Source organism: Primulina eburnea, chromosome 6 (assembly GCF_022965805.1).
Source record: "Primulina eburnea isolate SZY01 chromosome 6, ASM2296580v1, whole genome shotgun sequence".
NCBI lineage: Eukaryota > Viridiplantae > Streptophyta > Magnoliopsida > Lamiales > Gesneriaceae > Primulina > Primulina eburnea.
Window position 1 is genome coordinate 19,451,628 of NC_133106.1, and position 14,262 is coordinate 19,465,889.

The 14,262-nt window shown below is 34.6% G+C and overlaps 1 protein-coding gene across 1 annotated transcript; it reads right to left on the reverse strand.

Moving 5' to 3' along the window:
- Nucleotides 1–7,721: 7,721 nt before the first annotated feature.
- Nucleotides 7,722–8,477, reverse strand: LOC140833355 (transcription repressor OFP11-like). The gene has a single exon (XM_073197719.1). It carries the CDS (start codon nt 8,475–8,477, stop codon nt 7,821–7,823), a length of 657 nt encoding a protein of 218 aa, XP_073053820.1. The 3' UTR covers nt 7,722–7,820.
- Nucleotides 8,478–14,262: the final 5,785 nt, after the last annotated feature.

The window sequence follows — 14,262 nt, forward strand, 5'->3', positions numbered from 1 at the left end:
GAGGTACTAAAATCCTGTTAAAGATAGTAGTTTATCTTGTTGCATATACCTTCACCTAGATTACAATTATAGGTGCGGAAACAATCTGATGAAGTAAGTGAAAGACAATAATAATAGTAGGCAGTAGTTGTTTATGGAAGTTCGAAGATGAAAGCTTCTACGTCTCCCCTTCTCCTGTTTCCAGAAGATATAACTAAAAGACTTTGGATATTACAGTACAACTCTTGTAGACACCCACTTCAGAAGGACTTACACATTTGCCTACTGAAACTCTTAGTTACTCGACTCAAAAAGAACGTGATACACAAAGTTCTGAAAATACTCTTTTCAGATTACAAGGTCTTCCTGATAAAGTATAAGTGTTGTAAAAGATTGTGAAGAGTGTAAAAATCAGTAGCACAAGATGATCTTCAAAAGATCAGATATTTGCTATGAAGCGTGTGCTACTTTTCTTTGTGTTGAACTCAAAGTTATCAAGGAATTTCGAGGTTGTCTTGTCGAGTGAAATAGCGTTGATCCTTGAAAAGATATTATGCGTAGAGTTCTTTTGTAAGGGTTTGTTCCATGTATATATAAGCAACTGAGTTCAACGTTTATGATCAGAAGATGTCTTCAGATTTTTGATAGAGTCAGCTTTATTACCAAAAAAGGTTCCTGCAGAAAAACTATAAAACAATCAGTCCTGTTTTATACTAAACTCGGTAAAGTGAATTAAATGACTCCGTATAGTATTTAATGCTGCAATTAATACTAGTACTTGGTAACTTTAACGGTAACATTTAAAGTAGTCACGTTGGACAACATCTTCTACTGATTCTGTTTTTCTATCGTTTCTACTGCTTTTGTTTTACTAGACCAGTAGCTTCTTTTCTTGTCGTCTACTGTTTTCTTAAAGAGTGCTGCTGGTCAGCTGGTTTTTTATTTTCATCGCCACAATTAATTCATGTCTATCTGTACGGTACATACACTAAGAATGGACAAGAACCTGGTCCGTTTGCGAAGTTTCTCCAAGAACATGGGATTGTTGTCCAATATACTATGCCTAGTTCTCCGAACCAAAATGGTGTAGCTGAAAGGAAAAATCGAACATTATTGGACATGGTGCGGAGCATGTTAAGTAGCTCCAAACTTCCTAAATCCTTGTGGACTGAAGCTCTTAAGACACCTGTGTATATATTAAACCGAGTTCCAACTAAGGCTGTCCCAAAGACACCATTTGAGTTATTAAAAGGTTGGAAACCAAGTTTGCAAAATATACGCGTTTGGGGTTGTCCTTCTGAAATAATTGTTTACAACCCACATGAAAAGAAACTGGACCCAAGAACTATAAGTGGATATTTCATTGGGTATGTCAAAAAATCCAAAGGGTACAGATTCTATTGTCCATCTCACAACACTAGAATTGTGGAATCAAGAAATGCAAAATTTCTTGAAAATGATTTGATTAGTGGGAGTGATAATGACATAGTTTTTGAGAATGATCACATTAATGTACAACCCTCTAATTCAAATGACAGATTGGTCATTATTCACACCCCTCAAGACCAAATGGGTGTTAGAAAATCAGTTAATGAAGTTCCACAAATCGCTGATGAAAATCCAGTAGATCAAGTTTTTAATGAAGAACAATAAGAAATTGTTGATCAACCAAACAACCTTAGGAGACCTATTAGAATAAAAAGATCAAAAATATCTAGTGATTATGTTGTGTATTTACAAGAATCGGATTTTAACATTGGAGTCGAAAATGATCCTGAAATGTTTTCACAAACCATGAGTTGTAATGAGTCAAAACTATGGTTTAATGCTATGAAAGAAAAGATGAATTCTATGACATTTAATGGAGTCTGGGATCTTGTTCAGTTGCCTGATGGTGTAAAAGCCTTTGGATGTAAATGTGTTTTCAAAACAAAGAAAGACTCATTAGGCAATATTAAAAAGTATAAAGCAAGACTCATAACTAAAGGATTCACTCAGCAGAAAGGAATCGATTACAAAGAGACTTTTTCTCTTGTATCTAAGAATGATTCTCTTCGTATCATTCTAGCATTAGTTGCACATTTTGAATTTGATTTACAACAAATGGATGTGAAAACAGCTTTTCGCAATAAGAAGAGATTTATATCAAACAACATGAAGGATTCTTTCCTAGTAATGGTGATAAATTGGTTTGTAAGCTTAAATAAATCTATATATGGATTGAAACAAGCTTCCCGTCAATGGTATTTAAAATTTTATGATATCATCTCTTTATTCGTATTCGTTGAGAACCCCGTGGATCAATGTATATACCAGAAGGTCAGTGGGAGCAAGATTTGTTTCCTTATGCTATATGTGGATGATATATTACTTGCAACCAACGATAAGGGTCTGTTATATGAGGTGAAACAATTCTTTTCTAAAAACTTCGATATGAAGGATATGGACGATGCATCTTATGTCATTAGCATTAAGATACATAGAGACCGAATTAGAGGTATTCTAGGTCTGTCTCAAGAAACCTATATCAACAATGTTTTAGAGAGAGATCGAATGAAAGATTGTTCACCAAGTATAGCTCCCATTGTGAAAGGCGATAAATTTAATTTGAGTCAATGCCCAAAGAATGATCTAGAGCGGGAACAAATGAAAAACATTCCTTATGCTTCTGCTGTCGAAAGCTTGATGTATGCTCATGTTTGCACTAGACCTGACATTGCATTTGTTTTTAGGATGTTGGGAAGATATCAAAGTAATCCAGGTTTAGACCATCGGAAAGCAGCAAAGAAAGTAATGAGGGGACCAAATATTATATGCTTATGTTCAGACGAACTGAAAATTTGGAAGTAATTGGCTACTCTGATTCAGACTACGCTGGCTGCATTGATTCACGAAAATCCACTTCAGGATATATTTTTATGCTAGCTGGTGGAGTTGTATCTTGGAGGAGTGCAAAGCAGACATTAACTGCTACTTCCACTATGGAAGCTGAGTTCGTAGCTTGTTTTGAGGCAACCTCACATGGTGTATGTTTGAAGAGTTTCATTTCGAGGTTTAGAATCACGGATTCTATATCTAGGGTATTAAGAATATATTGTGAAAATTCAGCTGCTGTTTTTATGGCTAAAAATAACAAAAGTGATTGTCGAAGCAAGCACATCGATATTAAGTATTTAGTCATACGAGAACGTGTTAAAGATAAGAAGTTACTTATCGAGCACATTAGCACTGAATTGATGATTGCAGATCCTTTGACTAAAGGCATGTCACTATTGAAATTTAAGGATCATACAGAAATAATGAGACCTGGTTCCTCTATGTAATTTTGTTGTAAGAACAAATTAATGAAACTATGATGTGATATTTTCTCATATTTGTTATGTACACATTCATTGATTCGAGAAATATCAATAAAGTTGGACCTCAAATAAACATAAGGTTTATTCATTAAGTTATACAGTTTTGAGATACATAATGCATTGTAATACATGGAAGATAATACTCGTTTTTAGAGGACATATCGCCATGATTCATGTGTTTTTTTTTCTCCTATGGTAAATGAGATATATGAGCCAAGTGGGAGAATGTAAGAAAAATAGCTCATATCAGAAAGGAGGAAAAAAAACGTGTAGGAAATGGCGACGGTCATTGCCTACAACTTTTGACGAAAGATGCGTACGCCGCCTCAACTTTTGAAAATTGAGACGTGCACGCACATCTTCCTTTGACAATAAGGCTCCCGCAATAACTCATCGATGGTATGAGATGTCTATAAATAGCAGTGATTGAGGTCCGTCCCTAAGAACACATTTCAGAAAACAAAATACACCATCTATCGAGAGGGTGGAGTGCTTAGAATACTTCAATCGGAAGGAAATCAGAAAACTTACAAATTTCTCGGTGGTATAGAACCGCTTGATCCGTCGAGAAAATGCTACAGGATGGTAGGAGGCGTTCTTGTGGAAAGAACTATAAAAGAAGTATTGCCTGCCGTCCAACGTAACAAGGAGGGTCTTGAATTACAAATGGCGATAGTGCGATGAAGGATGAGAATGGTAAAAAGGAAGGAAATGCACATGGCGTGCTTGTTGGTCATGCTGCTTCTAATGAATAGGCCATCTTTTTTTGCTTTAAGCCTCCGTATGCTTAGTCTTTGATTATCATCTTGTAATTCTGATACAACAGTTTTGAACTTGCGATGTTGAAACTGACAATTTCGTTTCTCTCTCAAGTTTTGTCATCGTTTTTTATGGCAGAAAATTAAAATTTTCCACCCCATCAATCAAATAATCTGTTCATGGTCCCTTTCTTTCATTGATTTCTATGTTCCCCAAGTCTGTCATTTCAAAACACCAAATAAAGAGGAATATAAAATTTGAGAATTTATCTTGACTCGTCTCTGTTCCAGGATGGAGATCTCAGTTGAAGCACATGTTGTACTGTGCATCCCTCTGTCTTACACATAGGATGTTGTGTCGGTAGACTTGGCATTTTCTCGTATGGTATAACCAGTAGACCCTGCTGCAGCAGCAGTTCCAAGTCCCCCTTACCAGATATTCCCGTGTGTTCAAATTGTTTTCTCATAAATGTCGATTTGATTGAAATGACAGGTCCATGATCGGAGTATGATTTTGTTTGCTTTGGAAGTTTGCTAAATGCATCCTTTTCAGTTATCTGCCTGTCGTCCTTTCTAATTATTGCTACACTGACTACATTGTTGTCCTCTTTGTTTTTATTCACTTTCTCACTTGGTCTTGTCCCCATGAATCAAGGGTGGATCGATAATTTACTTCGTATTTTTTAAAAAAATCCCAAAATTTTATATAGATTTCTTTTATGATCTCACTGAATTATTGAAGATTGTAGACTCCTCGCTGTAAATTTTTTTTTGTGTGCATAGATCAGTAAATCAAATTACTTATGTTCTGACTCGATCACTGTTTCTATGTCTTGCACTCTTTTTATATAGAATATAATTATAATTTAATCCGATCCATCTTTGTTTTTTTTTTTTGTTTTTTTTTGTTTTTGTTTTTATTAAAAAGAAACAAAAGAAAACGATTTCCTTGTAGACAAATTCTTGGTTTGATTCAAGAAAACTCTTGCACGTAATGCACTATATGAATGGGACAACATATTTTGGATTTTGTAAGCTTTACAGAACACTAGATCTTAAATTATTAACAAAAATATAAACTATAAACCTTTATAACATATAAAGAAGATAACAACCTTATTTTACTGTTTATAGAATTGAAATATTAGAAATTAAACAAAAGAAACAAAATTTAGTCTCCAAGATAATATTAAATAGGAAAACAGGTTCTGCAAACGAAGGAAGTGAAAACGTTCTCTAATTTCCACTTTTTTTTTAGAACACTCTTTATTACCAATTGATCGCAACAATATATATTGACGTTAATTCACGTTTTCCAGGAAAATAAACTTATCTATCGAAGAAAATTTAGACATCGTTTGATGCGAAAGATAATATATATTAATTGATTATAAATGTTTATTTTATTCGATATTTGAATCAAATTTCACGAAAAATTAGAGTCGTAAATTATTATATCATGTCTACATTATAAATCCTTCACATCATCTTGTTGTGAATCGTGTTTTCTCGTGTCCAAACACAGCGGAAATTTTAATTTTTTTAAAATTTTGACATTCAAAATTATTGTTTGAACACTCGTATGGTTTTAATAGAATAAACATACATGGTATGTTCAAAACTTTTACCTTAGTGAATTTTCATTTGGCTCCAACTACGCCGGTGTAAGCGAATGTAACTCTTGTTGTAAATCCTACGTACGTTCTTCAAATATCATTTCTTCAATCTTCGAATACGGTCTACGACTGAATTACTAGTTCTTCTTCCAACTTGCACTAGAAAGTATAGAAGGATTCTAACGTTGGAGAAGAAATTGAGAGGCGAGTCAAGACCTTGAAAATTATTCAAGGCGGCCGAAAATTGAGAGGACTTTTGGAGGAGGATTTTCGAAAAATCAAGTAGTGGAGGCTAGGGTTTTTGAAAAAAAATTGAGTCAAGAAAATTATGTTTAACCCTAAACCTAACACCCATAAGCTTAGGGTCTATTAATTAAATTAAATACTTAATGTGCTTAATCAATTAATTATTCTAGTCCAACTAGTTTAATTAATTAATCAATCAATGTTTTAAATCTAATTAGGAACCTTAATAATATGTTTGTTGGTCTTATAATCCTACAAGCCCATTATACATATATCCATTATATTTAATTTAAATCTTTTATAAATTCAACACTTGAATTTAATATTTAAATTATAAATTCAACTATTTGAATTATCACCTCCAAAATTTAATAATAATAAATTCAACTCTCAATGTTTTCTATAAATTCAATTCATTGAATATATTATCTAAATATTTTATATAAATTCAACTCTTTGAATTTATTATCTCAACACAAACATAATAATTCAATACTTGTGTGACCCTCAATGGTTAAGAAATACAGCTAGTCGTGGGTTCACAACTCTTTATGATTCAGGACACATGATCCTTTATTCGGGCTTAACCTAATTTACCCCATTCTATATTGTATCAATAATTGATCATGAGAATGTGAGAAATCATATTTCTGATTAAACCATCGAATCATGATAAGAACGTCTAGTAGCACCGCCCCATGATTCCCTAGGTATCACTTATAGTTCCTGTAAGAACCATTCGATTATGATTAACTTACAATAAGGTCTCTTCATCTCATATATTCCGATTGAACATGCAAAGATTGGTTCATCGAGGGTTTCATAAGAATTCGATAACTATGTGACACATATTTGAGAATAAATAAATGCATCGCATATACAATTGGATAACTTCTTTTCTAACATACATTTCATACTCTGGCCAGATATTCCATTCACTATTATTTCATCAGATCACACAAGATATTCGTACCCGTAGGTGAGCGGTGAATTCCCGACTACAATGCACTGGCTCCTACATGCGTCGCAACTGTACCCAATCTCGCCACCTGATGACCCTCATGGAGTCGGTAAACGAGTCAAAGAACAGCCCTAGCATATATAGTCTCAGTGTTGTTCCGGATCGTAAGGACTAATGGTGTACAATCATAACTTATCCTCTCGATGAATAATAACCACTTGCAAAGTCCTAAGGATGGTAGTTCAGTATAATCATCATATAACTACCTATCTGCGTGTTTAGACATCTCTGTGCTCTTACCAAGAAACGCAGTACACAACATCACAGATGCTAGTCTCAAGCTCAATCGACCTTTATCCATATTTTAGACAGCTGAATCGACTAGGAAAAAATTAGATTATACATTGTTTACAAATTAGTTTCAAAATCGAATTACGATTCACTTGTATTAAAGTATAATCAAGGTTTTTATCTATGTTGATCACATGTGTATACAGATAAAGAAATAACAAACCATAAAATAATAAATTATATTAAAATAAAGATTGACAACCGAATCAATAAATTCCCTAACCAACGGTTGACTTACAAGACATCTACTCTAACACATCTTAATCATTTAATCAATCATTCATACCATACTGTTAAGAATTTAAAAAAAACATATATTGTAATAAAAATTGATCAAGAATATCGATTTTTTTTTAAAAAAATTGTTTATAAATAATATGTTATACATTTGATTTAAGAATATAGATTATAAATTCCTCCAAATCGAAAATAAAATTAATAAAAAAATAAAACTGCCTAATTAAGTAATTACTTCAATTCCTACAACCTTACAATATCAATAATTATAAATCACCAAATAAAAAAGACAATAGTACTAAAACTAATATTATTAAACCAGTGCCGATTGTGTGGCACGATGTCGACGTCGGTAGTGGCGGGTTTTCCGGCAGCTCACAGGCGGCTGCACGAGGGACACGACGATGTCCGCAAAAGCATCAATAATGAATTTGTGTGTGTGTTTAGGGTTTGGCGTTAAGTAACACAAGAGAAGCTCATGCAAGAATTCCCCACTACACTTCACATCCGTCCACTCGTGCGCATCGATCATCTCCTGCATTGATTTCCTGAAGTCAGTATATGGGTCCATCGTGAACTTCTGAACAGCCACACCACTCACCACCCCACCGGAATCCTTCAACCGCCGCGGCTGCTCGAAGATGGAGTTGGAATTTCCAGGGGTGGAGAAGAAGAAGCGGTCGGAGGCAAAGGCGGAGCTGAAGTCAGGGATTGAGTCGTCATGCATAACATAATCATCGAAGGAGGAGGTGGCGGCGGAGGTGGCAGCTGAGGTGGTGTTGGAAATTTCAGTGTCAATAGTAGTGATCGGTACAGCTGATGGATGGTTGATGGTGGGGGGCGGCGTAGAATTGTTGTGATCTTGTTCGTTGTGTTCTTGAATGGAGAGTGGTGAGGTAGAAGTAGTAATGGGGAGACACTTGAATTTGGAGAAGCAGAGGTTGAAGCTCTTCCATAGGACGTTGGACATTTTCGTTTTCGCTAATTAATGTGGGAATCTTCTTTAGAGAATGAAAATATTTATAAATGACGTTGCGAGAATGACCAAAGGGTGTATGCTCATAGGTCATATATATTGGAATTTTGTTTTTTTTTTTTAAAAGTGAAAACTATAATTTTGATCTTGTACTTGTATATATGTTTTTTTTTTTATTTGTAATCATGAAATTCACTCATATATATTGAATTTTTATTTTTAAAAAAGTGAAAACTACAATTTTCATCTTGTACTTGTATATATGTTTTTTTATAGTCATAATCATGAAATTCACTTGTCTTAGTGTGTTAATTATATATATATATATATATATATATATATATATATATATATATATATATATATATATATATATATTTTCAGTTTTAGTCTTCTTTTATTGAAATGTTGAATTCACATCACACATGTAGGCAACGTTCATCACTGTATTATTATTTTTTGGTGTCATATCAGTGTTTCGATGAAAATGACTAGAATCGAAAAAATATAGATCGATGGACTTAAATTGTAAATTGATCAATAATATAACCAAGAATGAAAAATTGCAAGTTATATGTGACAAAAAATATAAATATCACAAAAAAAAGTAAATATTTAAACAAAATATAAATATCCCTTTCTCAATTTCACCATGAGCAAATATATGCATTTGTTGGTTTGCGTCATCGCAACTGTGTTGAGTGAATTTACATAGAATTAGTATGGTGATAGTACCAAAGATATTTTTGAACTTAATTGAAATTTTAAAATTTGGGCTCCTTATATGTGCGAGATCATAAGAAAGAAAAATTTCAAATATTTTATCATAACCGAACAATCAAGTTAGAGCATGGGGACGTGGATATTCTTAAAGAGTTTTTTTAATGAAAGAGATCAAATTTTAATTTTGTCTATGTTGAGCAGAAGTGGAGGGAAGATCATAAAAGGATATATAAGAGAGATTTTCAAACCTTCACTCTAGATCTGAACTTTTTATCTCCTTTTTTTTGTTTGGAATTCTCTTATTATTGAGACCGGGCATTTGGCTCAGTGGTCTCATCCGGGGTTCCCTTGTGGAGCTGCCTGAGTTCGATCCCCACCTTTTAGATGAGGACTCTAAAACAAATAAAAATTCTCTTATTATTATTATTATTATTATTATTATTTTTTTGTGAATTTCGATTTTTTTTATCAAAAATATTTTTTTTACTTGCACAACAAGACATAAGAAACTTATGCAACAAGAAATAAAGAAGAATAAATAAAAAAAATTCGAGAATCGCAAGATTCATGAACAAAAGAATACTAGAATACAAGATTTCCTTGCGACACAATAAAATGAAGGGCACAAACAATAGAACGAAGAAAACTTACAAAACAAAATACGTGGCAACTTACTTGTCTCAAAACCTCGCCCTGATTATCAAGTGATATTAATTAGAGCAAGCCATAACTCTGATACCAAATGATTCGAACCTGATTATGCATGAAAGACAAACACGAATTAAACTCAGTCGTGCCCTCAATTCAAGATTCTCGTAACCCCGATCTTTATCTTTGAAAAACTTAGCATAATATTCACCCTTAAATGACGTGGTTAGTAACAAACAATACAAATAATCAATTGATCTCAAGGGAACCTACAAAGAACTTGTGTTTGAAAATCTTCGTGAAGAACAATCGAACAACATTACAAAGTATTAAACTTTGATAAGTTTGTTTTTTTAAAAACACACAAAGGTATTAACAAAGCTAAAGCTTTTTAGAGAGAAAAATGTTCTCAAATATGTGATAAAACTCAATAATCTATTATTCTATCGTTTTACAACTTTGCATATATATAATAAATGCAACAAATCATGTAAATCTCGCAAACTAGGGTTTTCTTATTAAAATCTGCATCGTGACGCGGTGAAATTAATTCGGCTGGTGCAAGCATGGTTTTGTCTGGAAACAATTTGATCAGCCTGGTGCGAGGTGGCACACTAACAGCTAGCTAGTTGCTACACGAGCCTTTCTGCCCTACATGTGTAATTCTTCTTCCGGACACACGGCCGCACCTTCATGCTGCGGGTGCACGATAGTTTCTGTTCTCCCCAGTCAATTTGCACTTGAATGCTTCATCACTAGACACGATTCCATGAAATGCTCCCTTAAATCTCATTAATCACTTGAACATACTTAATACTTCATCTTTAATCACTATCAAGCTTGTCAAATCTTGAGAGCAATATTTTTTTTAAATCCTTTCCAAAATGTTGCACATAATTTCCGGTTAGATTCGTATCATATGATACCAAATGATGCGAACCTGATTATACTTGAAAAGCAAACACAAACAAGGTGTTGGAAACTTAGTTTCAGTTTTTTGACAAAATAAGTGTTTAATTTATTGGACTAACTGATCAAGTAACTGAACTACTTAAATCAACTGACAGTTGCCTAATTGAAGATTAATGCGCAGTTTATTGAAGGCAAATGAAACCAGCCGAACTGAACTTACGAAGACAACTGACTGATCAGTTGGAAAATGATCAGTTGATATAATTCAATTGTGAGCTTACCAGCGAATTAGCTGATCATTCAGATGTACACGTCACCAGTTGTTGAAAAGGACATTCAACCAACAACATTACAAAGTAGACTGCAACTCGCAGTGGAACGATGCATTTCAGAGCTAAAGTGTACGAATGTCTGAGGAATATTGACGTGACAGCCAACGTATATAAATATTCAAATTATATTTAATGTTACCGTTGAAGATAAGCCTATAAATAGGTGAGAATAGCAGTCAAGAGAAATAATCGATCTATCTATTCTCTCAAGCTTGTTGTTACCCTGCTGAATTTATCACTCTTGCTCAAGAATCAAAAGGCTCACACTTATCAGATTTATTTGTAACATTTAAGGCTACTTTTCGAGAATATAAGCACAAACTGTTTTATTGCTTATTTGATCTTTAACTAGATCAGTTGTGTCAAGTTCAGTCGAAGAAGAACTATGAAATATTTTGTAAACTAAGAGTTTCAGCTTTGGCAGTGTTAAGTCCAAACTGAATTGGGTCTGTAGAAGTTTTGTATCGATCAAAGTCTTTTAGTGCATATCCCATCCTTGTGATAGAAGGGGTGATGTAGGAGTAATTCAAATCTCCGAACATTCATAAATCTTTGTGTTATTACTTCAGTTATTTATTTTATCTTTCAGTCAGTTTATTTTCGCAACTGTTATCAGTTAAACTGATTGTCGTTGACTGAAAAGATTCCTAGTTTCAGTTAGTCACAAAACTGACACTTCATTCGAAAAGATTATAAAATCGTGAGTGTTTATTCAACCCTTCTTCTAAACACATCTCAACCAATCAACCGACCCCGTCAAGTGGTATCAGAGCAGTTGAATCTTGTCTCAGAATACTCTTATTCACAAAACTGATCAACATTTCTTCATTCAATAAAATACCGATGTTTTCCAGAGAAGGTTTTGACGACTGAAAAATCAGAATGCAGGCTCATTTAGTTGCACAAGATGACGACATGTGGTATGTCATTACTGATGGTCCTATAAAGATCCTAAAAAGCAAATACAACAGTTGCCATTATTGATGGAGCACCTCATCGCATAGAAAATCTCAGAAAGGAATGGACAACTGAGGATATGAGGAAAAGCCAACCTAGACAATGTGGCTAAGGATATCTTATATAAAACTGTAACGTACCGTACTTTTACTATTCAAGATTTGCGGAAAAATTGAAAATTTTCTTGAATAAACGTGAACATTCAAAATTCGATAAAATAAATAAACTGTACGTCTCACAAGTTGTTGCAACAACAGCTTTGAAATTTGAAGTTTGAGAAAAGTCTTAAATATTTTCATAAAGCTTAAAACATGGCGGTCCTCGGGTTTAGCCTGCCGCTCAGTCCAAGCCTGCTCCTTGGTCCCCACCTCCTGTCTCCTCAAAAACGTCCTCACCTGAATCGATCAAGTCTAGTGAGTCTAAAGACTCAACACGTATAAAATGGGAATAACGAATAATACATAATAAAACCGCATGCAGCTTAAAAATAGAACATACATACTTGAAACTTGAACTTGAAGTAAACTTGAACATCATACATATCATAGACGTGCCATAACGTAAACAAATTTCTTGAACATGCTGCATACTTTAACTTACATAGCTTCATCATTTTGCGTAGAGACATGTTTCAATGCAAGTGACCCATAGCATATTTTGCCTGATCAGACTAAACCACAGTACTGGGCTGACAGGGACGTATCAACTGCCACATACATGAGATCCCCGTTCATGCTTTAACGGGTGGATTGGTCCCCGTTCATGCTTTAATGCTTTCCAATCCTGATCTAAACCCGTTCATGCTTTAACGGGGTGGGTTGGTCCCCGTTCATGATTTAACGCTTTCCAACCCCATACATAAATTGGTCACAAGACATTTAACATACCTCAAAAACTTGAAAATAACTTTCTTGCACGTCAACATACTTACTTGGTATTGAGGGATTCGTTGGACTTCGATTTGGGACTGTTGCTGCATATATTAACATGAATTCACATATTTAACTTGCTTAGCTTAGACGTATTGATCATGCTTAATTGCGAGTTCATTCAACTCCTTAGGATATTCTAAAATTCCCATGACTCGACTTTGTAAATCAATACACTAAACCATGACATCAAACCTCAAACTAAACATTACATTTTCCCAAAATATGAAGTACATGGACCCCGTGCCCGGGTCCGTGTAGGTTCGCTAAACTGTGTCGTGAAGAAAAGGGAAGGCACGGACCCCGTGCCTAGGTATGTGTGGGGGTCCGTGTATGTGCGCAAAGAATTTACTCGGGAAAAAGAAATGACATGGACCCCGTGCTAGGGTCCGTGTAAAGGTCCGGGTAGCTTCGCAAATATTGACACCGAGAAGAAACAAAAGAAGGACCCCGTGCCATGGTCTGTGGGTCCGTGTACCTACGCAAATCTAGAACTCCTGAAAATTCTGAACACGAAATGTTTATCATTCTGGACTCGGTTATACGGACTACGAACTGACACCACGAGACCAACCTAGGATGTCATAACATTGACCCACTCGCCAAACGTCCCAAAGTAACGACGTTCACCCTACGACACATACAACCCAAAAATACGGCAATTGACATCAAATCGTTTCCTACGACTTCTAATTAAATCAAGTGACTATCGACATGAAACAAAACCTCAAAAATACTCCCAACATCAATATCAATGTACCTATACGCATCAAAGATCACCCTTCGATCCCCAACGAAGCCTGCAACATTAAAACTTCAAGAACGCATCAACATCAATATTTCTGAAAACGCAGTTTGAGCAGTCCCACGAAAAACATCATAACTCACTCAATTGTAATCCAAATAATTCGAATTTACTGTCAAATCGAATGTAACGAAAATTTTTACAATTTTTGTGTTGAAAGTTTTCTCAATAACGCGACCGAGAAATGAAATTTAGACCTAAAAATGGCTTCAAAAGCGTTCTAAACACAATTGCTCAAACTCCTACGCATCGCACATGAAGTTTTACACATAAATATCAACACATGCATAATATGACGAGATCGATGCAGCAATTACAGTATTTACGTGCCTTTTGATATTAAACGTTACTGAACGACGTCACCGAAGCGGAGATAGAAGCGATGTTGATCCGGGACGATTGTGGCACTATAATCTTGCAATAAAACTCACAGGAACTTGCTGGAATAATAAAAGGGGATGGGGCGGCTGCTA

Excerpts from the sequence above, each read along its gene's own strand:
- LOC140833355 (XM_073197719.1), bottom strand. The coding sequence starts at position 8,477 with ATGTCCAACGTCCTATGGAAGAGCTTCAACCTCTGCTTCTCCAAATTC.